Below are 24,883 nucleotides of genomic sequence, written 5' to 3' on the forward strand. Positions count from 1 at the left end.
ATGAACAGATAGTTGCTGACTGGCATCAATCCTCCTTTGTCAAAAGAAGATCAGTTGCTCTTACTTTTTCTTCACTGAGCCATTACACTGGTCTACAATTTTTGAGAAGTCATCTGCTTCAGAGATAAAATGTGCTATTTATTATGTATTTTGATGTGCTGAATTCAAATATGACAATTAAAACAACTGATTGGCTATTGTTTCTAAGATGTTTAAGTTTTTACATTTTATGTCTATGTATATTGTGTAGATAGTAGAGTTTTAATCATAAATTGTAAACCTAGGTCTTTTCATGTGTTTATGGTTGCTTTACATGATAATATTTCACCTGTCCTGTTTATGTAATACTTTAAAAATCAGCAAAAGGGTTATGTAAATAAAATTTATTATGAAACAAAAGGCAAAAAACTATTCTGTACATAGTTTAGTCCTATTCAGTGTCTACTCAGCGCTTCTTGGCTTGTCTCTTGTATTCATTAAATGGAGCATCTCTTGTCACTTCCAGCAATAGTCTGCAAGCATTGATGGGCTCCATTTGCCCTGATAGCGTTTCTCCATTGTTGCAATATCCTGGTGAAATCGCTCGCTGTGCTCGTCGCTCACTGCTCCGCAGTTCGGTGGAAAAAAATCTAGATGAGAGTGCAAAAAATGTATCTTTAGTGACATGTTGCAACCAAGGCTTTTGTATGCCTTGAGGAGGTTTTCCGCCAACAACCTGTAGTTGTCTGCCTTGTTGTTTCCGAGAAAATTTATTGCCACTAACTGGAAGGCTTTCCATGCCGTCTTTTCCTTGCCACGCAGTGCATCGTCAAATGCATCATCTCGAAGAAGTTCACGAATCTGAGGACCAACAAAGACACCTTCCTTTATCTTAGCTTCACTTAACCTTGGAAATTTTCCACGGAGGTACTTGAAAGCTGCTTGTGTTTTGTCAATGGCCTTGACAAAGTTCTTCATCAGACCCAGCTTGATGTGTAAGGGTGGTAACAAAATCTTCCTTGATTCAACAAGTGGTGGATGCTGAACACTTTTCCTCCCAGGCTCCAATGACTGTCAGAGTGGCCAATCTTTCTTGATGTAGTGGGAATCTCTTGCACGACTATCCCATTCGCAGAGAAAACAGCAGTACTTTGTGTATCCAGTCTGCAGACCAAGCAAGAGAGCAACAACCTTCAAATCGCCACAAAGCTGCCACTGATGTTGGTCATAGTTTATGCACCTCAAAAGTTGTTTCATGTTGTCATAGGTTTCCTTCATATGGACTGCATGTCCAACTGGAATTAATGGCAAAACATTGCCATTATGCAGTAAAACAGCTTTAAGACTCGTCTTCGATGAATCAATGAACAGTCTCCACTCATCTGGATCGTGAACGATGTTGAGGGCTGCCATCACACCATCGATGTTGTTGCAGGCTACAAGATCACCTTCCATGAAGAAGAATGGGACAAGATCCTTTTGACGGTCACGGAACATGGAAACCCTAACATCACCTGCCAGGAGATTCCACTGCTGTAGTCTGGAGCCCAACAGCTCTGCCTTACTCTTGGGTAGTTCCAAATCCCTGACAAGGTCATTCAGTTCACCTTGTGTTATGAAGTGTGGTTCAGAGGAGGAGGATGGGAGAAAATGTGGGTCCTGTGACATCGATGGTTCAGGACCAGAAGTTTCATCCTCTTCCTCGTCTGACTCAAGTGAGAATGATTCTGGTGCATCAGGAACTGGCAGTCCTTCTCCGTGGGGTACTGGGCGTATAGCTGATGGAATGTTTGGATAATGCACAGTCCACTTTTTCTTCTTTGACACACCTTTCCCAACTGGAGGCACCCTGCAGAAGTAACAATTGCTGGTATGATCTGTCGGCTCTCTCCAAATCATTGGCACTGCAAAAGGCATAGATTTCCTTTTCCTGTTCAACCACTGGCAAATATTTGTTGCACAAGTGTTGCAGCATATGTGTGGGGCCCACCTCTTGTCCTGATCTCCAATTTTGCAGCCAAAATAAAGGTGATAGGCTTTCTTAACCATAGTGGTTATACTGCGCTTTTGTCACTTCATCACAAACATAGCAGAAGTTATCTGCACTGTTCACACAAGTACGAGGCATCTCTGCTCACTTTGGCTAAACAGAAATGTGTCCCTTTGCAAAATCAAACACTGACAAATAAGAGAGCACAACACTGTATGATTTCTAGAGCTGATATAGGGCAATTTGTTCAGCAGAGTGATGTAAGCTTCATTATGATTGCATCATCCATGACTTTTAGGAATAACATGATGCAATTCATATCATGTATGATGCAATACCAGCTTCAGATTGCATCATTCGTTGTTTTGCCTAAAAAGCAAGTACTGTCCAAACCCAGTCATAGATTTATTCATAGATCCAGTCAAAGATGTATTTTAGTCATTTCTGGTTTAAATTGAGATCCCTTCCCTTTATAACTCACTTATCCTCCGCCATTCCCAAGTCAAGGGTCGTATATACTGACCCAATAGCGTATCTTGAAAACTAGAACCAATCAACAATTTTAAGCATAATTTTCGTTCTCAGTGACCCAGAATTAGTAAAGTTTGACTACATTTATTTCAGAAGCATTTTGGCTGTAGAGCAGTGTTATCAGTGTCACTATTAGGCAAATGGGTTAGCTGAGTTTACTGTGGTCAGTAAAAATACTTTTTTGCTCAGAATGACCTACGGTTGTTTGAGTTATTCTGTTCTTGTCATTTCTGAAATGCTGCTTAAGAACATTCCTCCTCCTCCTCCTCCTCCTCCCCTGTCAGAAAATTTCATAAGGAAAACAAAACAACTTCTGTAAAACAACTTCATTAAGGATTATTTAAGGTTACTCAAACACATACACTACCAACGCAACCACAAAAAAGCCTGGAAACTAATTAAGTCTTCACCTACCCATTACAATTTACAACTGTGATTTCATCTTTATCACACTTCATTGCCCACATCTACTTACAAAACACATGCCAGTCTCCCTTCATGGAAAACATGCAACCTGATGTTTTCTGATTGCTCAGATAATAAACAGTTTTATAGCCTTAAAATGGATGGTTGGAATGTGCAGTGCAGATTTTAAGTTGTTTAAGAGTCGTATTGGATAGAAGGAATTGTTTTAAGTGTAAACAGTTTGTAATGACTCGAGGTTTACAATTTGGGGACATTTTTGTTTGTAGTATGTAGTAGTGCTATTTGGGTAGTGTGATAAGGAAGTATGGTGTGTGTTGTTCATTTTTTTTCAGTAGTTGTCTGTGGTCAGCATTAAGATTGCATGTTTTTATGTGACCATGAAGGGAGGAGGCATATGTGCTGTAGGTGGCGTATGTAGGATGAGGTAATGTGAGGAAGGCAAAACCATCTCTGTAGGTTGCAAAAAGTGGGTGGGAACTGAACTAGTGATTTTCTGGTTATTATGCCTTTGTTGGTATCATATGTTTTGTGGAGCAATGAATGGGAATGTTGGATATCGCTGGCAGCAGTGCCATGTGGACTCAAAGGTGAGTGAGTAGGGATGTTGCTGAGTGATGATAGCACTGTTGGAAACAGGATGAGATTGGCCATTGTTATGTTCTGTTGCTGGAACTGTTATGTTCCTATATTTGGAAGCAGTTACAAGTTTCCAAATGTCCCGAACTATCTGTACTTAGAGGGGTAAATTTTCAATTACACATAGATCACCCAGGAGACTCGGACAAGTCTGCTTCCGCATACCATGCTGAAACTTCAGCAGTTAATGTTAATACATCTCACAAGCTGTCTCCTGATTGTGTTATTTACAGCAAACTTCAGGGCTTGTCTACACATTAAGTCAACTTTATCTAATTCAACCATGAGCCTCTGAATTAGTTAAGTCAATTGTGCGTGGCCACACCATGCTCATTGTCTCGATGGAGTGCGTCCTCACTAGGAGTGCCTGCATTGATGCACAAAGAGGTGCATCGTGGGTAGCTATCCAAAGTGCAATTTGCTGCAGTGTGTTTTGGGAAGTTTGTTCAATGCCTTATGGGACCAAAACATTGTCGCAGGGGAGAATGGGGACATTGCGTCGGAATTCCATGATGCACTGTGCTCAATGGAAAACAACCCAGCATTTTTTGTGCCTTAAAACTGCCGCACATATGCCATAACCCCAGAAGCATGAAGCCTGCTCAGCTGTGCACTCTTGCTGTGAGCATCTCAAACACCTCGTGCCTTCTCCTGCAGTGTTTCCAGGGCCAAAGTAGGGTCCGCCGCACAGAACATAGCAATGTCCTGCGAGCAGCCCTGCTGCAAGCCATTGAAAAAAACAATTCACAGTTGCTGCTGGCAGTCACAGAGCAGCTACACCCTGTTGAGCGCCATTTCTGGTCCCGTGAAACAAGCACTGACTGGCGCATCGTTTTGCAGGTATAGGATGACGAGCAGTGGGTGCAGAACTTTCAAATGCAGAAGGCCACCTTCCAGGAACTTTGTGCAGAGCTTTCCCCTACCTTGCAGTTCAGCAACACAAAAATGAGAGCTGCTCTGACAGTGGAGAAGTGAGTGGCAATCACTATTTGGAAGCTTGCAACGCCAGACAATTACCCGTCAGTGGGGAATCAATTTGGAGTCAGTAAATCAACTGTGGGAGCTGCTGTGCTCCAAGTGTGCAGGGCCATTAATAAACTTCTGCTACGAAAGGTAGTGAGTCTGGGAAATGTGCAGGACATAGTGGATGGTTTTGCCGTGATGGGGTTTCCTAATTGTGGTAGGGCGATAGATGGCATGCATATCCCCACCTTGGCACCAGACCACCTTGCCAAAGAGTACATAAACTGAAAGGAATACTTTTCAATGGCGTTGCAAGCGCTGGTGGATCACAGGGACCGTTTCAACGACATCAACGTAGGATGGTCGGGAAAGGTTCATGATGCGCACATCTTTAGGAACTCTGGTCTGTTCAAAAAGCTGCAATCTGGGACTTTCTTTACAGACCACAAAATGAACATTGACGATGTTGAGATGCCAATAGTTATCCTGGGGGACCCAGCTTACCCCTTGCTACCATGGCTCATGAAGCCATACACCGGCTGTCTGACAGCAATAAGGAATGGTTCAACTATAGGCTCAGCAAGTGCAGAATGGTGATTGAATGTGCCTTTGGTTGTTTAAAGGAGAAGTTTAAAACAAGGTTGGACCTTAGTGAAAAGAACATCCTCATGGTTATAGCTGCCTGCTGTGTGTTCCATAATATCTGTGGGGAAAAAAAGGGGGGAATTTTCCACAGGGGTGGGAAGTTGAGCCAGATCGCATGGCAGCCATTTTTGAGCAGCCAGACACGTGAGCGATAAGAAGAGCACAGCAAGGGGTGCTGTGTATCCACAAGGCTTTGAAAAGCCGTTTCAATAATGAGTCAAAGTAATGTGAGCTGCTTGTCTGCATTGTGCTTTTCCAAACCTTGACCTGGCTTGTATCACTGTCCCTGTAAAGCCAACCCCCTGCCCAAGCCCACTGCTTCTACTCAATAAAGAACATTTATTTCTCGAATCCATTTACTTTATTTAACAAACAAAGTAAAGAGGGAGAACAGAAAAAAAGGTAACCTTGGGGAAAAGGGGTTGTAAAGTTGGAATAGGAGAAACATTTTCATCTGTGTAACATAATACCGCATTCCAGACCATCAAAGGTCTGCGAGTGGGCGCCTTCTGTTCCTTGTACCTTCCCCCTGAGTTAAGTGAAAGGGATAATGGACTCTTCACCCATGCCTCAGGGAACACTTTGGGGAGGGTGATTCTGCACCAGGTGATGCTGGCTGGCTGTCCACCAGCCAGCAAAGGGACTCTACCCTCCTTCTGTTCCTGCAGTTCAACCAGATGCCTCAACATGTCTGCTTGGTCCCTCATAAACAGAGCATCTCATCCTGTGCCACACGCTCTTGCTAATTGGAAGCTTTCCTGTTCTCCATGTCCATGTCTAACTTCTTGGACAGTGAAATCGTCCATGCTCTCAGCTGTGTGTCAGCTGTCCCGGAGGCATTCATTATCATGCTGAATATGTACTCCCGCATCCTCTATCTCCTCCTTCTAATCAGCAAAAGTCTGCTTTCAGATGTTGATGACATGCCGAAGGACACATTTCCAGCTGTCAGTCATGGGAAAAAATAAAGGAGCCATTGTACATAAATAAAATTAAAAAAACCCTTATTACACTAGGTGTAAGCCATAACATAATCAGAATCTGTAACCGTTCACTGTGCCGTTTTGCTGTTCCAGCCATGCTGAGTAGCCCCAACCCTGGTCATGGTTGACCACACTTTTAATGAAGTTTATGGCAGGCTCATGTCAGGAGCAGAGGTAGCTAGTCAAACAATGGCCCTTCTCCATAGCACCATGAGAAACTGTTTACAAATGGAGTTTGGGGGGGAACGTTTTCACTCCCAAATTGCAGAATCTCTCATGAGGGGCCACAGTCCCTTATCAGCCACTTTAAACTACTTGCCGACCCATGCTGAGCACAGTAAAGGCACATTAGCGGCTGTGTGGTTTGGCGATCCGGAATGTCTGGGGGTGGGGTGGGTCTATATGCTCCCCCCCTTTTTTTTTCTTGTAAGAGCACTTTTAATGAGAACTTCCCCTGTTTCCCCTAGGCAACCCTATATGATATCAGTCTCCTGAGGGTAACAGAGGCGGAAATGAAGGAGATGCTGCAAGTGTCTGGGTATAGACCTGGTCCTTATCCTGCTATGCTGTGTACTGCAATGATGCCAGCAGAATTTATTCAGGAGTTGCGTGGGAAAGTGTCCTCACTGGTGGAAGAAGTAAGACTGCCCTGCCCAGAAACCTTCTGCAAAGGATTGCAGAGTACCTCCATGAAAGTTTCCTAGAGCTATCCATGGAGGATTCCCGGACTATCCAAGTTCACATAAACAGTCTTTTCTGGAGCGGCCTCTTGTAAGCAGAGAACCACAGTACCTCACTTTTTCTTCACAGTAAACATGCAATACCACCGAATGTATGTGCCCACTAAAGTTTAACTGGACTTTGATTGTAACTGTATATTCACCAGAGGTGCCTTCCTTGGCATCATGGTCGGCCACTGTGATGTCCTGTGACCCACAGGGCTCCAGGGTAAAAATATTTCCTGGTTCTCGGGGAGAATGGATCCACCACTCACCTGTCTCCCATTCTCTTCCTCCTCCTCCTCCTCATACACCATATCATCCTCCTTGTTGTCCTTAGACTCACACACTTGTGAGGTGTCCACGTTGCTTGTGGGGGTGCTGGTAGGGTCACCCCCGAGAATCACATTTACCTCCCTTGCCTTCTGGTATGCTTGGCGAAGTTCTTTTATTTTCACACGGCACTGCTGTGTGTCCCTCGTGTAGCCCTTCTACCCCATTCCACAAGCAATCTTTGCATAGATGTCAGCGTTTCTTCTGCTGGATCGGAGCTCTGCCTGCACAGACTCTTCTCCCCACACAGTGATAAGATCCACCAGCTCTTGTGCAGACCAGGCTGGAGCACATTTGGGGAATGTAGTCTCCATGATCAGCTGTGCTCAAGCTGGCATGCTCTCAATGCTGATCAAACAGGAAATGGGAAATCAAAAATTCCCAGGGCTTTAGCAGGGGAAGTGCTGTTTCCTGTGTACCTGACTGCAGTGCAGCAGAGTTGAGAATGATCTCCAGAGCGGTCACAGATGAGCATTATGGAACAGCACCTGGAGCCCAATTAAGTTGAATTACACAACACTGCGTCTGCACTACCTCGCAGTCGATCCATGAAAATCGAATTCTCACTATGCCTCTCGCAGAAATGGATTACAGAAGTCGACATTAGAAGCGACTTAGGTCGGCACAAAGGACCCGTTAGTGTAGACACATACATTAACAGGTCGACTTAGGGTGGCTTCCTTCGACCTAACTTTTTAGTGTAGACCAGGCCGCAGAAAAGAGCTTCATATCTTGTGTTGTAACTACATCTAGATTGAAATGATAGCTGGGCAGTTAACAAATGATATCTGCAGTTGTGAAGCATCTTTTTTTAATAACCCTTTTAATCTACTCTGATGTATGCTTGAGTGAGAGGTTTTAGTTTTCAAAAACGATTTCCTGATAATATGTTTGTGATGGAGTATCAGTGCACAGATTCACATTGAGTGCATTAGATAAACAATGAGTCCTCAAGTGCAAACTGCACATAAGTGATCACATATTAGCATAACATAATGGATCGAAATGAAACTCTCGGGTTATTACATTCTCTTGCCAGCGACTATTATTGCCCACACAACAGTGATACCCACTGTAGAAAAGGGAAGACAAAGATGTAAGGACTAAAACAACCTCCCCCATCCTCCAAAAAACAAAAAATCTTCCAGTCTTATGGAATTAACCCCATGGTGAAGACTGGAAAACAAAGTAAAGCTTCCAGGCTAGACCATGAGCTGGACCTCCTGAGAGGTGTGTCCCGAAGGCACAGCCTGGGGGGAGTGGACACAAAGGTGACTTTTTAAGTTATCTTTGTGCTGCCCGGTTTCTGCTTGTGCTGGGGAACAGTATGCTTCCTGATGTAATGCAGTCTCCCCACAGTTGCCTATGGGCTGCTCCTCAGTCTAGAATGGATAGGCATCAACTTCCTCTCTACCCGGGGTGTGTGTGTGTGTGCTTGACCCCCGCCCCAGGCCTGCCCCCACTACACCCCTTCCTCCAAGGAACCATTAAGTAACAGTCAACATATTTAGGTGACCCAAAATATTAACCCTAATTTTGCGCCATACTTCTCAGAAGTCCATAATTTGAAAGGACGTGATTCATCTCCCAAAATTAACTACATCCCACACAAATTGGGTGTTCTCTCACATTAATTGTTGAAAATTATTTCCATCACAAATAAAGAAGTTAGGGCTCCCTCCCCACCCGCACTAAAGGAATTGAATCCCACAATAGTTTTTCCTGCATGAATAATTTTAGCGTGGACCTCAAAGACTTGAAGTCTTTGTCGGCGATTGAATCCCACATTTGGGCCTCAGCAGATTATCTTTTTTTCCAGTTTCCCCATTAGTAATAACAAGAACAATAATACTTTATTTACTAAAAGCACTTTATTTACTCTGCCCTCATAGTCACTTGCAGAACAATGAAGCCTGGCTGACATACTGGCTGACCCATCTCTGCATAACTAATGTATTTCAGGTGTCTATCTTTCCTAAATAAACTTTTATAAGAAAATTTAGAAATCTTTTCAACCATCAGGCAACTGTTTTGTTTCATTATGTTGTTGCTTTAAGGGCATGGTATTCTGTGTGTGTTTTGTAGTGTTATAACCTTCAGATGAATTAAATGATGTATTTAAAACAACAGAAAATAGCAGCAGCTGTCTTTCCAGTTGTAATGGACTAAGAAACTCTCCTACCTGTATTGTAATGTTTGGTGCAATAACATAAATCTTTCTCTTCTTTCAACAGAAACTGTGGCAGAGTGAGCCCTTCTGCTACCTGTACAGCTCCCTTTTCTTGCCATTCAAAAATGAGATCGTTCATTGTATATCCAACTAGAAAAACAAACAGAACAACAACCCATAAATCTACTGCAAAGTTTTTAAAATACGTGTGATGCACCAAATACCAATGTCCTACACAAATTATATGAGATGAGAAAAATAGCAGGTTCCACTATATGAGTCAGCCAAAGGGGATCAGCACTCATCTCGGTCATGCAGATCTAGGCTGACAGTTATTTATGTGGATCCTCCTAAAAACATATGGCCAAATAGATTGAGAGGGAGATTTTCAAAATGCCTAAGGAAGTTGGATGCCTAACTCTGTTGGGTGCTTTTGAAAACCTCACTCTCTGTTTATTATGGAGAGTACAGGCCCATTGATTTAAATCTTGTGAAGTTGTAGTGTGGTTTTGAAATAGTGCCTTATACCCTCTTTTATTTTTTCTGGATCTAAGTGGCTCTGAAACAATTTAGGCCCCAATCAAGTGAAAATATACAGGTACAGTCCAGCAGTTCTCTTTCTAGGACTAAGGCCATAGTTGGCTTGAAAAGATATTTTTTTCTTTGAAGCAGGTGCAAGACCAGAAGAAAAACTATTGTGATTAACTACCAAATCACTATCAGACTGTGATAATGTTCCTACATGCCTGCCTTCCTATCCCCACAGCTCTATGTTAAAAAACAAACAAAAAAACACCATGTGTATCATAATTATAGCTTTAGGAAGATTACTGTATAAGTCAGTCCAAGTAGCTGTTTACACAGAATCAGTGGTATAACAATCCGTGTCATGGCCAGACAGTGGAAGTATTAACCCAGGGCCAGATTCTGGCTGATTGGTCAGCAGGTGGCCAAGTTGAGAGAGAGCACAAGGAGCTACACACAAACCATGCCTAGTAGCTGCCTGGAATCCCATGGGGGTAAACAGCCCCTACTCTCTCTGTGCACTGCAGGTGTTAAGTTTCTGAAGGTAAGTGGGGAGGTGCAAAGTATGTGTGGGGACCTGTTCCTTTCATTTCTCCCTCCCCTCCACCCCCTTGTTCCAGAACTGGCTGGATATGAATCTATCAGCATGTGACACCCTCTGTGAGGGCAGTAGTTACTGCTCCAGCTAGAAGGAATACTGCTCATAGGCGCCGGCTTCCTTGCTTTCCCCTGGGTGCTCGACCTGGCCCTGCCCCTCTCCACCTCTTCCATGTGGCCCTGCCCCGCCCCCATTCCAATCCCTTCCCCAAAGTCTCTGCCCCCTCCCTGCCCATATTCCAATCTCTTCTCCAAATCCCTGCCCCGCCTCTTCCCCACCTCCTCCCCTGAGCGCGCCACGTTCCCACTCCTCCTCCTCCCTCCCAGCACACCTCCAAACAGCTGTTTGGCAGAGGCGGGGGGAAGCGCTGGGAGGTAGGCGGAGGAGCGGGGATGTGACGCACTCGGGGTGGGGGGGGGGTAAGGGGAGCTTGGCTGCCAGTGGGTGCTGAGCGCCCACTAATTTTTCCCTGTGGGTGCCCCAGCCCCAGAGCACCCACAGAGTCGGCACCTCTGATACTGCTAGAATTCCAGCTGGGATTTCCATCCAGAGAACTGAACCCTCCAACATACCTCCCCTGCACAATACTGAATTGTTCTCTAAATTTCCTTCTAAGGAGCTGATGGAGTTCTCATGGTTTTGAACTCTGCATGCTAACTCCCTCCTTCCCACCCAAAATTAGTGTTGGAGAGTAGCCTTTCCCAAAACCAAACCGCCTTGAACAATAGGAAAATGGAAATTGGAACCCAGATCCAAATTTCACAAGTGGCTCCTTTCATTATGATGGACTGAACCACCAGGGACATAATGGACTTTGAACACCTACTTGCATCTGAATTATGTGGCTTCAGCCCATCTCTACTTTTAAAAGTGTCTTAGCCTTTTTAGTATGTTGACTTAATCAGATGCAAGAAAGACAACAGACTGTTCACATCAACCACGGAGAACTGGAAAGCTCTTTTAGTCTTACAATACATGTTCAAAATTTTCTTCCAGGTAACCCTTCTCTCCCAAACATTGAAATCTTCTGAGCCTCAGTCAAGGAAATTTTTGTAATTACTTCCTGATGTGTGAGAAAATCCATGGGCTTTGTCTCCTTCACCATTCAGTGACCTAATTACTACTTGTCTGAGGAATGTTTAGCTATACATACTTAAACATAATATACTGAAAGTCTGAGTTAGCAGCTGAAAGAAATGTCTGAGACAAACCACTTCTTGTGTACTCTAACCAGACTGTGTTCATACATCACATCAGTTAACTCCTTTTAACACAGTTTGGCATAATTCTCAACACTTCCGTGCCCACAACTGTTCCTTATGTTTCCCTTGGGCAGCATTGTATACAAATTCTCCACAAACACTCCATGTCACAATTATTTGATTAACTGTTATCTTTGAGGGGTTCGAGGAGCGTGTTGAAGAAGAGACCACAATTTTATTTGAAGTAGACGCATTACCTACCCATAGTTAAGATTAGACCTCGTGTCATAGAGTTCATTTTATTTCTACATTACATTTGTGATTAAACTCTTATTTTTCTGTCTTGTTTACCACACATGACATTCTGTAACATAACCAGCTTTAAAATCCACCATTGATGGCTCGAAACTATGAAACCTCAAAACTGTAGCTCCTATAAAACTTTGCATGCATTCAGACAAAAAACATCTCTGTGTATAAACAGATTATCATTTGAAGCACGTACATTATAGCTAGGAGAAATATCCCCAGAGGAAAAGTCATTGAACTGACAAGAAACAACTGCTGTGTCAAAATGTATTTCACTAAATCAAATTCATTTATAATGCATGTTTTTAATTACTATCTACCTTGGCCACCTATTTTTATATTATACAGTATGTTTAGCATAAATTGTTAATATTTTAAGTTTTGATATAATATTTTTAACCATAGTTTTTCTGTTTAAATATACAAATAATGTAGCTTTGGCTTTTTCCAATATTACAAATATAGTTTTATAGCATTATATTTATAAGATAAATTATATATCAAAGTGCAAAAGGCCAAATGCAGAGGTGAATCTAAATTCATGTAAAGGAATCTAAAATGATGGAATATACACAGTCTTCCTACCTCTTATCTAGACTAGATCCTTTACTACTGTGTAACTTATACCCTTTTTACTCATTGCCTCTAAATTTGGTCCTCTGAGTTAAGGTTAAAATCAGTTTTGAATTTTGGCCAGTGAGCAGTGTACAGTTTGGCAGATGCCCTTGTGTTGTTGACAGCATATTTCCTATTTGCTAAAATCAAAAATAAATTGTGACAGATATGGGAATTTCCTGCAATATACTGGAAAACCTTACTGAATTAAGTTTAAGTATCTTATGAGTTCACTGTATTAAAATGCAAATGTATCCCCCTGGTTATTCAAGATCTCAGCCTTTTGAAACTTTGCCATCAGGAGGGGATTTTTGTCTGCTGCCCACTTGTTATGTGAGGAAAAGATCAGAGGCCCAAACTGTATAAAGGAGTGACTCAGAGAATCATGGGTGTGACAATTCTGAGCTAATAGCTTTTAACTTGTGACCACAGAAAAAACCCTTGGTGGGGTTTGAAGGACTGACTCCTACCAGAGTCCTTGTTGCAACTGGAATGATCTCTGGTAAGCTTATTAACATGCAAGTAGGTTTTTATTGTTTTTAATGTTTTCTCTGTAATATTTTCACCTTAAGAGTGAATGTGCTTGCTTAGGAAAAGCTGGCAACTTATAACTGTGAACAATTATTCTATTTATAGCCTCTGAGGAGAAAAGCAAAGCAGGCTGCTCAGGCAGTCTGACTTGCTGGGGAATTTACAGTGCAGCCTGGAACTGTCCAATCTGGACATACCCTGGTCAGGAGGGAGAGAGAGACATGTATCTCCATTCAAGATAGGTGATCACTGGGGTGCCAGAAGCCTTAGAAAGGGTACCCTTGGTAAACCATAGAGGGGGCATACAGGTGCAGGTGTCCTGAACTGTGACCTAAATAAACTGGACTTTTCTGTTTTCTTTTCTTTTCTTTTCTTTCCTTCAGAAATTCCCATTTGCTAGGTAGTTATTTCTAGTCCAGTGTAGCTCTGAACCTGAGAGAAAGGCAGGGGTGAAAGTGAGCCGGTATGGACCGGTACAGGGTACCGGTAAGAACCCGCACCGGCCCGTATGCAGCCCACCGCTTTAATGTCCCTGCCCCATTTGCCTCCCCCATCGGCAGCCCTGCTGGTAGGGTCTTTACCGGCAGGGACACAGACAGGGGAGGCAAAAGGGGCAGCGCTTTAAGGACAGTCCTTTGCAGCGGCAGCGCTTTAATGTTGCTGCCCCCCCCCACATTGGCGGCCCTACCAGCAGGGCCACTGACGGGGGGGGGGGGGCACAGCAACGTTAAAGCACTGCCATGGCAAAGGACCCTGCAGCGCTTTAACGTCCCTGCCCTTTTTGCCCCCTCAGCCACCGATAGGCGGTAGGCGGGGCAAAGGGAGCAACTGCCCGGGGCTCTGGCCCTTTAAATCGCCACTGCAGCCCAGGGCAGCGCGGGCCAGGCGGCCTGGGAGGGCTGGCTGGGGGATGCTTACCCTCAGCCCTGCCCCTTCCGCCCGAGGCCCCTCCCCTTCCGGGAGCTGGCCCCGGCTGCGGCCCCGTACCGGTAAGTGTATGTAGTTACTTTCACCCCTGGAGAAAGGGGAGGCAGGAATAGTGACAGGAGGATCTGGTGTTATTTGTGGAGATGAAGCAGAAAATATGCAATCCATTTGTAAGAGTAAGTCAACTGTACAAGAAAAAATCCAAACTCCAGAAAGAGGATTGTCCAACAGCATTTTGAATATTAGGGAGCTAAAAACACCTAAATCCTTTTTGTCTCAGAATTCCTTGCAGAAGGAATAGTAATGTAGGGGATAGCTGAGTTTCCATGATACCACTGCCCGAAAAATATTCTTGAGTGTTGGTGCATTTTGTAAAGAGTTGCTGAAATGACAAAGGAACTAGAGCACAATGATGGTGACTAGGCTGTGTGTACTGGATGTGAGCTAATTAGTGAGGGATTATTCTTTTTAATTTGTGATATAACTATATCATAGACCTAGCAGTTGCCATTAAAATGTCAGAAATTGTCACAGTGTAGTGTAATAGCACTCAGTTTAAGAACTCCGACGCCATAGTATTGGGTGTGGTGTATGAAATAAAACCCGATATGTAGTTAGAAACAACTGTAGTTACTGTGTGAGATCTATTTTATAAACATAGTCCCTAATTCTATAAACATTTACATATCTGAGTACCTTGAAGAACCTGAGTGAACTCAACCCAGTGATATCTAATGAGACTAATCACATAATTAAAAGAACAGGAGTACTTGTGGCACCTTAGAGACTAACAAATTTATTTGAGCATAAGCTTTCGTGGGCTACATCCCACTTCTTCGGATGCATAGAATGGAACATATATTGAGGAGATATATATACACACACATACTGGCCCTGCCCCCACTCCACCTCTTCCATTCTTTTGCATAGAGACTGTCCAGTTTGGCCAATGTACATGGCAGAGATGTTAGTCTCTAAGGTGCCACAAGTACTCTTGTTCTTTTTGTGGACTAACACGGCTGCTACTCTGAAACACATAATTAATGTGACTCATGTGCATGTGTTTTCTGACTGGAGCCAATGTTTGTAATAATAATTTAAAAAATTAGAAATCCCACTAGATATGGCAACAGAGCAGGAATCCCTATAATGCACTTTGTATGCTCATTTCAATAAAGATGTATTTTAAAAGTACACAGAACTACCTGCTATACAGGAGTCGTGCACTGTCTATGAATAGGAGTTATTTAAGGGCCCATATTGGCACAACAACAAATGTGTTTAAACTGGCCATCAACAACTTTGGGCTTGAAATTAGACAAAGGTTTCTAACCATCAAAAGATTGAAGTTCTGGAATAGCCTTCCAAGGGAAGCAGTCTGGGCAAAAAAACCTAACTTGTTTCAAGACTAAGCTTGATAGGTTTATGGAGGGGATGGAATGTGAGGTTGCCTACAATGGCATATGGCCCGTCTGCTACTGCTACTGCTATTTTAATATATATATATATTTTAAGAATCTAAAGTGGCGTCTTTTGTTTTTCTTCAAAACAAAGAGGCGCCCCAGTGCTGATACAGGGGCACAAAGATCTGTCATGAGCGAGCAATTGAAGAAATAGTGACAAACAAGGAGGACTTGAAGTGTCTATTTCCAGCCCTGGATCTTCTGAGAGGTCACCTAGGAAGAAGTCCTATGCAGCAGTCACAGCTGACCAGGCTTGATCTTCTGGGTAAGACTCCTCCCAATGGAAGCATTATCCTAGGATGCATTGGCACAGATATGTGATTCAGTTGTACTACACAGGGGAAATAGACACATGTGCTGCTTGGAATTTTGTTGTTGGGACTCTCTTGTTAAAATCTTTAGGATTCTTGACGGCACAACTGAAAACTGTGATACACCTGCCACGTAACAGAGAATTTTGATGTCAGTTTTTAGTCCTACAGTGAAATGGAATTTTTCTGGGAATGGTTTGGAATTAGGAAGAGGTGTAGGGAATGGGATGGCATAGTAGATATTTCTTTATTCCAACCTGCTATTAAGCCTGTGACACTTCTGCAATGAAAATATACATTTTGCAGATGTTCTGCACTGGGTTTCACAATATGCTAAAGTGTTACAGCCTCCAGGTAAAGCTTCTGATCGATTTAGGGTTTGGAATGGTGAATTTTAAAGGCATCACTGAACTTTTCCAGGTAAATAATACAGTGAAACATCTCTCCAATATATTTTACTTACGTTCTGAATAGGGCTATCCTGGATAGCCACACACTTGTTTTACCTGTGGCTCTACAGAGCATTTTAGTGTGGGCTGTGGTGTGAGGAAGTGCATACGCTGTGGTTCTAATGCACACAAGACTGAGGACTGCAGGGACTTCATTAGATGCAATATGTGTGGGAAAAGTGGTAGTTCCCGGAGGCCTGGCACAATAGGGGAAGACATCATTCCCAGTCTCACAAGTATCTTTCCCGGGGCCAACCATCAGAGGATTCCAAGCAGCCCTGCAAAGATTAATGAAGGCCCCATTTGAAGTGGTAGGGCCTTTCTGCTTTTGGGGGAAGGACTTGCCTTGTTTACTGATACAGGACTGGGAAGAAATGAGAGAGTGGGAACCATTAAGAGTCAGGATGACACAGATGGGGACATGAACACTGGTAATGTGGGGCAGGCAGTCAGAGACAGGGAGGGGAAAAGAGAAACTGGGGAAGGAACATCCACATGCATAATTTTTTTTTTTTTTTTAAGGAGCCCAGTCACCTGGGAGGAATTGGCAGGCTACATGTATGGCAGACTCTATTGTTGGGGAGCAGATTTTGATGTGCTGTGCTTCAGAAATGGGAGAGTTTTTCTTGAAATCAGACTGGGAATGAGGGGATCCAAGGAGAGTGAAGGTGGCTACCACTATCTGAATCACACAGCAATATCTGTTCCAACAGATAATCGTTTTTCTGTATTAGGCGCTGTTGCAGACAAGGAAGAGCAGAAAAAGATGTTACAAATGCATTTATTGAGGGAAAAGAAGGCAAAGGTTATAGAGTTTGATTAACTTGAGAAAGAACCATTAGAGTTGGGATCAGGATCTGGGGACTCAGGAGGCCCTCTCGTTGAGAATAATGAACCAGTTAACAAGAAGGTGACCTTCTTTGATTCAAAGGGACTGACACTTATGATGGTACAGGGTTACTGTTTTATACTTAAGCAGTATGAGAACTGTGGCTGGGAAGGGTATTATCACTGGTTTCTGTTATTTTAGTGTGAGGTATCGTTGTATTACCATCTATGTTACCATCAGAGTCAGAAGCTGAGGAAAGGGTTGGTTGGTTTGTTTCTTTGTTTGTTTTCTTCCAAAAAAGGGGGATCTTCAGCTATCTGGAATTTGAGGCCTATTCCTCTTTTGAACATGGATTATAAAATTTTGACTTCCATTCAAGCCAAGAGGGAGGGGAAAATAGCAGAGAAATTATTGCAATCCAGTCAGTCTAATGCAGTCGAAAGTCATACAATGGCAGATCTTGTGTAAATTGTGGGAAGTATTTGAAAATGGGTGAACATGGTGACTGTGAGAATGGTAGGGTTATGTTTTGGCCTTGAATCAGGCCAAAGCTTTTGATCGAGTGAAACTGCTTTACTTATGATTGGTCCTGTCTCAGTCTGGTATTCCCTCACAGATTCTTAATTGGCTACAGATTTTGTACAGATTTCATGCACTATGTATTCCTTTCGTAAATGGGTAAAGAATAGAGGCTATACAGATACATACTGGGGTAAGGCAAGATTGTCCTTTGAGTCCATTGTTATATTCTTTTTCTTTGGGTCCTTTATTGTGGGCAGCCTGTGATATCAGGGGTTTCAGGTCTTAAATGCATGGATTAAGGGGGAGATGACTTTTACTCTGTCAATGACTATTTTCACCCATGGATGATGTCACAGTGGTTCCAGGCAGTACAAAAGGTATGGACTTTTTGACATCTTAAACATTTAGCAGCTGGAGTAGTGAAGAACAAGGCTCTGTGGGTGAGGATTTTGAGGTGCTCTTTTGCTCGTCCAGAGGAGTTGCAAATTATGAGCCCTGGGGTTATAGATATTTTAGGCCTAATCTTCTGTGGTGATTCAGTTGCTGAGTTGAACTGGGAGAAGAGGTTTGCCTCCAGCCAGGTTAAGGTGATGAAATGGGAGAGATAGACCCTGATGTTGGCAGAAAGGGTGGTGATAAGTAAAACATTTCTGTTATGTCTTTGTATTTACATGGCATGTGTCTATCCAGCCCTAGAAAATGGTAGGTCAAATTGACAGGGTTGTTTTTTTAAGATGCTCTGGGGCAATAAATGTAACCTAGTGAAGAGATGCATAGTCTACATACCAGTTAAAAGAAGGGTAGAGGATGGTATTCTCTGATGATTTCTTGATGATGGTGTTTTTGTTTTTTAAATTTTCATAGGGTTCATGTGGTGAGATAGGAAATAGCCACTTCTTTTCGAGTATTCGTGGGAAATGTCACAGGTAAAGAAATGGGATAACTGGTAGGGGAAAAAGGGATGCCGCCAGTAAAAAACATATTTTTTTTCCTGCAACAGCCCTGCAGGCTCCCCCTTGCATACAACTTGCATTAAGATGTATCTTCTGACTATTGGCAAATTCAGGCAACAGCATTCCAGCCTGGTGGCTGGTAGTTAAGTAGAGCATTATGCCAAGGGGTTCTTAAGGAATATTTTTCAGAATACCATTTGGCAGTACTACTGAATTGTCCAGAAGATTGTCTCAGTGAGTGATTGCTGTACCTTTGAAATAAGAGTTCCCTTTACAGTGGCTGATATTTCATGGTACTTGGTATGTCCGAGGTAACTTTCAAGGGAAACGCAGATAAAGGCTGCTGCCAGGAAGCCTGCTCTGGATCAGAGGAGACAATGGAACACATTTTATTATTCTGCTCCTTTATTGTCCACAGCTGGGAGCTGATGCTTGCAAAGCTACAAGTCCCACTGTTGTGCGGCCAGACTTATGAACTGGCTCTTGGACGTTTTCACGCACCATAGGATTTGGCATCTTTCTCGATAAGGAAGGTCAGACATTTGCAGCATATTTTCTTTGAGAAGCTGGCAGTTGTTAATGCAGAGGTTTTATACTCTGTCTCAAAGTTGCTGTTCAGCCTGATTTTAGAACAACTCACTTGAACTTCTAGCCCACACTATTTGTGCACTCATTCGATTGCTGGCAATGGCAGAGAAAAAAAACCAAATGAGTTTGGTGGAGTGGTGGTCAGCATGGCGGTGGGGCTAGGATACCAAATTGACCTTTTACTTTTGAGAACAAAGAGTCTGGGGTGGGGTGAGTTTGGCTGGTCTCTTTTTGTATCCATGATTTGTCCTCATTGTGACTGTAATTTTGGAGTTTTGTTTTGAAGTTTTTTATTTAAATACACACAGAGTGAAACCCTGACCCCAGGATAGCCAACAGAACAGTGACTAGGACACTGCTGGTCTGGAGAGTGGGGGCCCTTGCTCAAATCATCATCTGAATTATATAGTGCCCTGGTGAATGCACTAACCACTGGGCTATTAGCTATTGTGGGGTGGTCTCATATTTATCCCAAGCCAGGAAAGGAAAATTTCTGAAATCTCAAGAACGTGTGAGGGATGAGAAAACCAAGTTTTACCTAGCTCTAGAAGGGATCTTGAGAAGTTCCCGAACATACACAAATATGCAGATAGGGAAGTTGATACAACCTAGGCATCTGAGCATCTGCAAGGAAACTAATTCCCAAACATGGTGGCACTGCAATGAGCCACTTCTTCTGCATTGCTCTTCAAGCTCAGTGTCATATCTGCCAGCAAAGTTTGTCCAGGAGCCATGCTATTATATTTGTTTTACCTTCTCCAGAAAGGGTAAAATTGCATAGGCATTAATGCTTGTCTCACAGGCATTATCTCTCACATTGATATCTGGCCAAAAATACATTGGGTCTCCATCCTCCCTTTCTTGCACTTTTTTTTTTTAAAAATGGCAACTGATGCAGGGATGAATTTTGAGTTTAACTCACTTCCCCTAGGGAAATCTCCTCCCCCAACTCTTGACTAATTACGTGTCCTAGTTCTCTTATAGCTTCTAAGACACCATCTTATTTGTGACTGGGTGGAAAAGTTGAACAACTGTCTTCTGGAGAGAATATTATTGGTATGGATTATCTGCAAAGTACAGTAAGAGCCAGATCCAAATCCCTCTCAAATCAATAGGAGTCTTTCCATAGACTTCAGTGGGCTTTAGAGCAGTACCTAAGTACATAGTATCCTCATTCTTTATGGACACTAAGCATGCTACTTCCATTGCTATCTCCATGTTCTTTTATTCCAGTTTTGCAGGACACAGATCTGCAAACTACACATGTATCTGCTTCTCCTATACTGCAGCATGATATTCTGCCACTGTGTCAACAGGATATCTTTACTTCCTTTTTTAGTGTGACAATTTGACAAATATCATATTTATTGTTGGTCTTAAGAAAAATCAGGAAGTAACTCAAATAAATTTGTTATGCTGGAAAGTTCTAATGGATTCCATCAAGTGAATCTTTGATCCAAAGATAATCACAGACCTTGCTAAAGCATTCTTTCAAACTCAAAGGAAGAAATAATTAAGCCCTTTTATGTAGCGAGACAGCTGGAAACAATGGAGGCTATTCCTTATCCCACATTGCTAGACTTAAGTGGAACTATTCCAGGCAGTTAAACAGGGATTTCCCTGACTGAAAATGCAGGGACTCGGAGTATGGTTTGCAGGCTGTGGGTGTTAAGAGGTGAAAGCCTGGAGAAGAAACCTTGAGAGGAGGCTGAGATATGGAGCTTCTTGCGTACAGGGCTCGCTGCAGGGGCACAGGGGGATTTTGGAGAAAGGAAACTCCAGGCTATTTGTTTCTATTGTGCTCAGGGAAACAGGACATTGTGTATGTTCTTTGCAAATAAACAAGATTACACCAAAGAAATACCTGATTCATATTAACATTTTCTCCTCCTACCCTGTAAGGCCGTGAATATTGGCTAGCTCCTCGGGCCAAAGGGACAACAATATCATGCTTGTCTCTCTTCACCATAATATATGCTTCCAAATGGGATTACTCTCTATATAATAACTTTTACTGATTAAAAGCTAAAATGAATTTCATATTTTCCCAATTACTACATCAGAAATACTTTAATAGAATTTCAATTTCTTACCTCTCCTATACTGTAATCACAAAAGTTAAAAAGTAGTAACTACTTTTATTCTAAAAGTTACAAATACTTCCACAATGAGAGTCACTTAAAGCCTTCTGGGAATTATTTACAGCAAGCTACATAAAGAATATCTGTTCAGGCTACAGTCAGAGGAAGTTTAGTATGTGTTAACACCCAACAAATATCTAACAATGTGTCTGAGTTGCATGCGTGACTGAGGGGAAAGCAGACTTCTTTGTGTGTGAGGGAGACGCATACCATTTTAACGTAACATTTTAAATATTTAAGCAAGCACAGAGTGCTGCTAGCTTAATTGTTCTAATACAAGTGCTTAATTTAACAAGTCAGTCGGTTCTTTTCTTTAGGATTATCATAAATAAGTTTTCCCCATAGTCTTTTTTTCCCCTCTGTTTAACTGACTGAACACACTGCTTTATTCTGGACAACTAAAGTTTTCCTAAGTTTTTTTCTTGAAAAAACATCAATAGTTCATAGTAAATCTTTTAAAGTCTAGCTTCATGGATGATGCCATAGTTAGCAAATGCCTTACTAATTCTGAAGCTGAATAAATGAAAGAGCCTCAAATAGCTACAAGTGCTTCGGGTTGTGATTTTAAAAGTCAGAGGTGTTCATTCAAAATACCCAAATTAAGGGCAACATTCTCTTTAGTGTGGAGAGCTATATAAAGTTCATGAAGAACTCCCATTGATATCCCTGGGATGTCTGCAAGTGGATAAAAGGTAGTACACTCAACAGCCATTCAGACTGTGGTAACAATAACAAAAAAACCAAACACCCAAAAAAGCAAAACAAACAAAAAACCTACAACATGACTCAGAGGACAATTTTGCCTTTGAAAGAACAAAAAGGCATAATTCACATTTTTGTGTGTTGATTTTTTAATGCCGGCAACTCTATATACCCTCCAGGAGGATGAATGTATTACTGTTAAAAAGTATTGGTAATTACTCACAGCCTATGCAGTGTAGTCATCAAACTGAATGGAAAGGAAAAACAATAAAAAAGTATTATTTTGAGTGTTTGGTTCAAAATTAAAGCTGACCCCTCTGTCTGTAACGCCACAATCCCAGCCCTTGCACTCCTGGAACACTAGAGGGAAAGTCACAGCATGGCTATCAGCAGTGAGGCCATAGCTCCCACTATTTCCCTCTATATGACCTGGGTCTTTGTGACCTGGGTTCCAGTGTAGAAGCAATGGAGCAGTGAAGAGGGAAATAACACATGCTGTTATCTTTACAAAGAGCATAGAACTGTCACCACGTCAGAGGCACTGCCCCCTGGAAATGTTCTGCTTGTTACAACACACAAGTGGTGATTGCTCCCTCTGTGTGCTTTTTAGGGTGACCAGATGTCCCAATTTTTATAGGGACAGTCCTGATTTTTAGGTCTTTTTCTTATTTAGGCTCCTATTACGCCCGACCCCCTGTCCCAATTTTTCACACTTGCTGTCTGGTCACCCTAGTGCTTTTTGATGCAAATCCCCAAAAGGGATTGGAAAGGTGAGTCTCCGGTTTTTCTTCCCCGCAGCACCAGTCGAAGGAACTAGCCAGCTTTAGAGAGGGGAGCAAAATGCTACAACCCAATGGATGGCGCAATGTGTGATCTCCCTTTATGCTCTCTGAGCACAGGCCTCTCCAAGTGACCTCTCAGATAGCATGGCTCTGCGTTGTTGCCTGCTTAAGGCTGTGGTTAAATGCTACAATCTAGTCCTAAAATATCAGCATCCTGATAGGAAACCAAAATGTAAAAGGAAAGAGTGGGCCGTATTTTCCTTTTTTCTATAACATGTCGTCTTAATATGGCTTGAAAGTATGTTAAATGGGGGGAAATGTACAAATAAAGGGCTAGTCCCTAGCCAGCATAAATCAGCACAGCTTTATAAATCTTAATGAGCTAAGCTAATTTACGCCAGCTAGATATGTCTGGTAACTTATTTTTAGTTAATTAGTTCATTTTAGGCAGTTTAAACCCTATTGTCCCCCATGCAGGCTACTCTCAGATAGTGGAAAGGCAACTCCAAAGTTCATTTCAGAGTTTACTACACATCCTTTCACAGGGTAGTTACGAGATGACCCCATGGAGGGTAAGCAAATGCTTATTTCTCCATAAACTGCAGCTCCTTGGAGACTCGCTGACTCCAAACTGCCAATGGTTTTTTCCATTATGCTATCCCCTTTTCTGCGACGGGGGCTCCTCTGCTAGATGCTTTCCTTGTAATATCCCCTGTAATAGGCTTCCCACCCACAGAAGAAGAACCTAAGTAAATTAATCTGGAGTGGTTGAGTATTAATTCATTTGCTAGAGATTTCACCAGATATATTTTACTAGAGCAAGACATGATTTTACCATCTCCTAATATTGGCCACTACCTTCGTAAAAATCCACTCTTTTCCTTTTTATTAACAAACACACACAGCTGGTCTCAAACAAGCCAAAGATCTCTAGTGTTTCCGTACAGAAGAGTTCCGTTTGACTAGACATTTGCCTTCCAGTTCTCCTAGTCACAATGACTTATCTGAGTTCTGCTCTCATTATTTTTTATGATTACTATTTAAGGGTCATGTTCAAGAGTAACCTTGGTTTGATGACTGAATCCAAACAATCCTCGAGGCATCCAGTTGAGGTAAGAAATACCATTATTTTGACCATGCTTGCAGGAGAGAGGAAAGAATGAGAATCTGCCTGTAGATTATAATTCCTAAAGCTAAAGATATGGAAGATGTTTGAACTTTGACCTGAGATCCAGTGTAGAATCAGTAGAGCAGGCCAAGGATTTTACATGTTGATATGTCAGGGTTCAGCCTAAGAAATAAAGTGTTAAATATGTAATTCCTTCTTTAACTCTATTATATATTCATTTCTTTTTTTAAATGAAATAATCAATTATGCAGCACCCTGAGGGCTAAATAAATGCACTAATACAAAAAAAAAATCCATATCAAGAGAAACATTTCTTGAAAAATCTTACTGAGGACAATCTTGTGCCATCGCCACTATGTTCTTCTTTTGGGTATGGGAGATGGTTTGAGATCACAAGGTTAGTCTACAGGTCCCATGGAGCATGACTAGCTATAGGAAAATTAAGCACCAAGCCTGTGGATCCCTGTGAATACCTACTCCTTTGCACTGCCCTCTAAGCCATTCTGATAAAATGTCTCCCTCTGGAGCTGTGCCACCATGGTCTCCTGCTTTGCTTATGTCCTCCCCTACCTTAAGAGGGCAAACTCTTAAGTTTCCAGCCGAATCCATGTGAATATGTTGTTGGGGTTGGAAGAGCACATGGCAATAAGCAAAGTTGCTCCCTAGCTCAGTACCAGCATGCCTAAAACGTAACACACCCGTTCCATGCCTACAGATCATCATCTGTGTGGTGTTTAATGTGGAGGAACTTCTATGGGCTCAAACACCAGCCCTGGATTTGGTGACACCCTTTTTTCCTTTTGGGAGACCTTTTGCACTGGATGGGAGCTTCTGGTCTAAGATTATGAGCTTTCTCCTCTCTGCAGTCCTGTTGCCTCTGAATACTGGTGTTTAAATGTATAGCTGAAGCATTCCTTTACAAATTCTTCTTG

General features: G+C 42.4%; 1 protein-coding gene across 2 annotated transcripts in view; it reads right to left on the reverse strand.

Moving 5' to 3' along the window:
* Nucleotides 1–24,883, reverse strand: part of GLRA3 (glycine receptor alpha 3) — a 143,395-nt gene that overhangs the window by 21,745 nt on the left and 96,767 nt on the right. For both annotated transcript variants that reach the window (XM_024194100.2, XM_024194107.2), the window contains one exon: nucleotides 9,388–9,525. In XM_024194100.2, coding sequence (XP_024049868.1) covers nucleotides 9,388–9,525 — 138 coding nt within the window. The remainder of the gene's footprint in view (nucleotides 1–9,387; nucleotides 9,526–24,883) is intronic.

The sequence above is a fragment of the Terrapene carolina genome, unplaced genomic scaffold (genome assembly GCF_002925995.2).
Source record: "Terrapene carolina triunguis isolate 2854851 unplaced genomic scaffold, T_m_triunguis-2.0 Scaffold66, whole genome shotgun sequence".
Taxonomy (NCBI): Eukaryota; Metazoa; Chordata; order Testudines; family Emydidae; genus Terrapene; species Terrapene triunguis.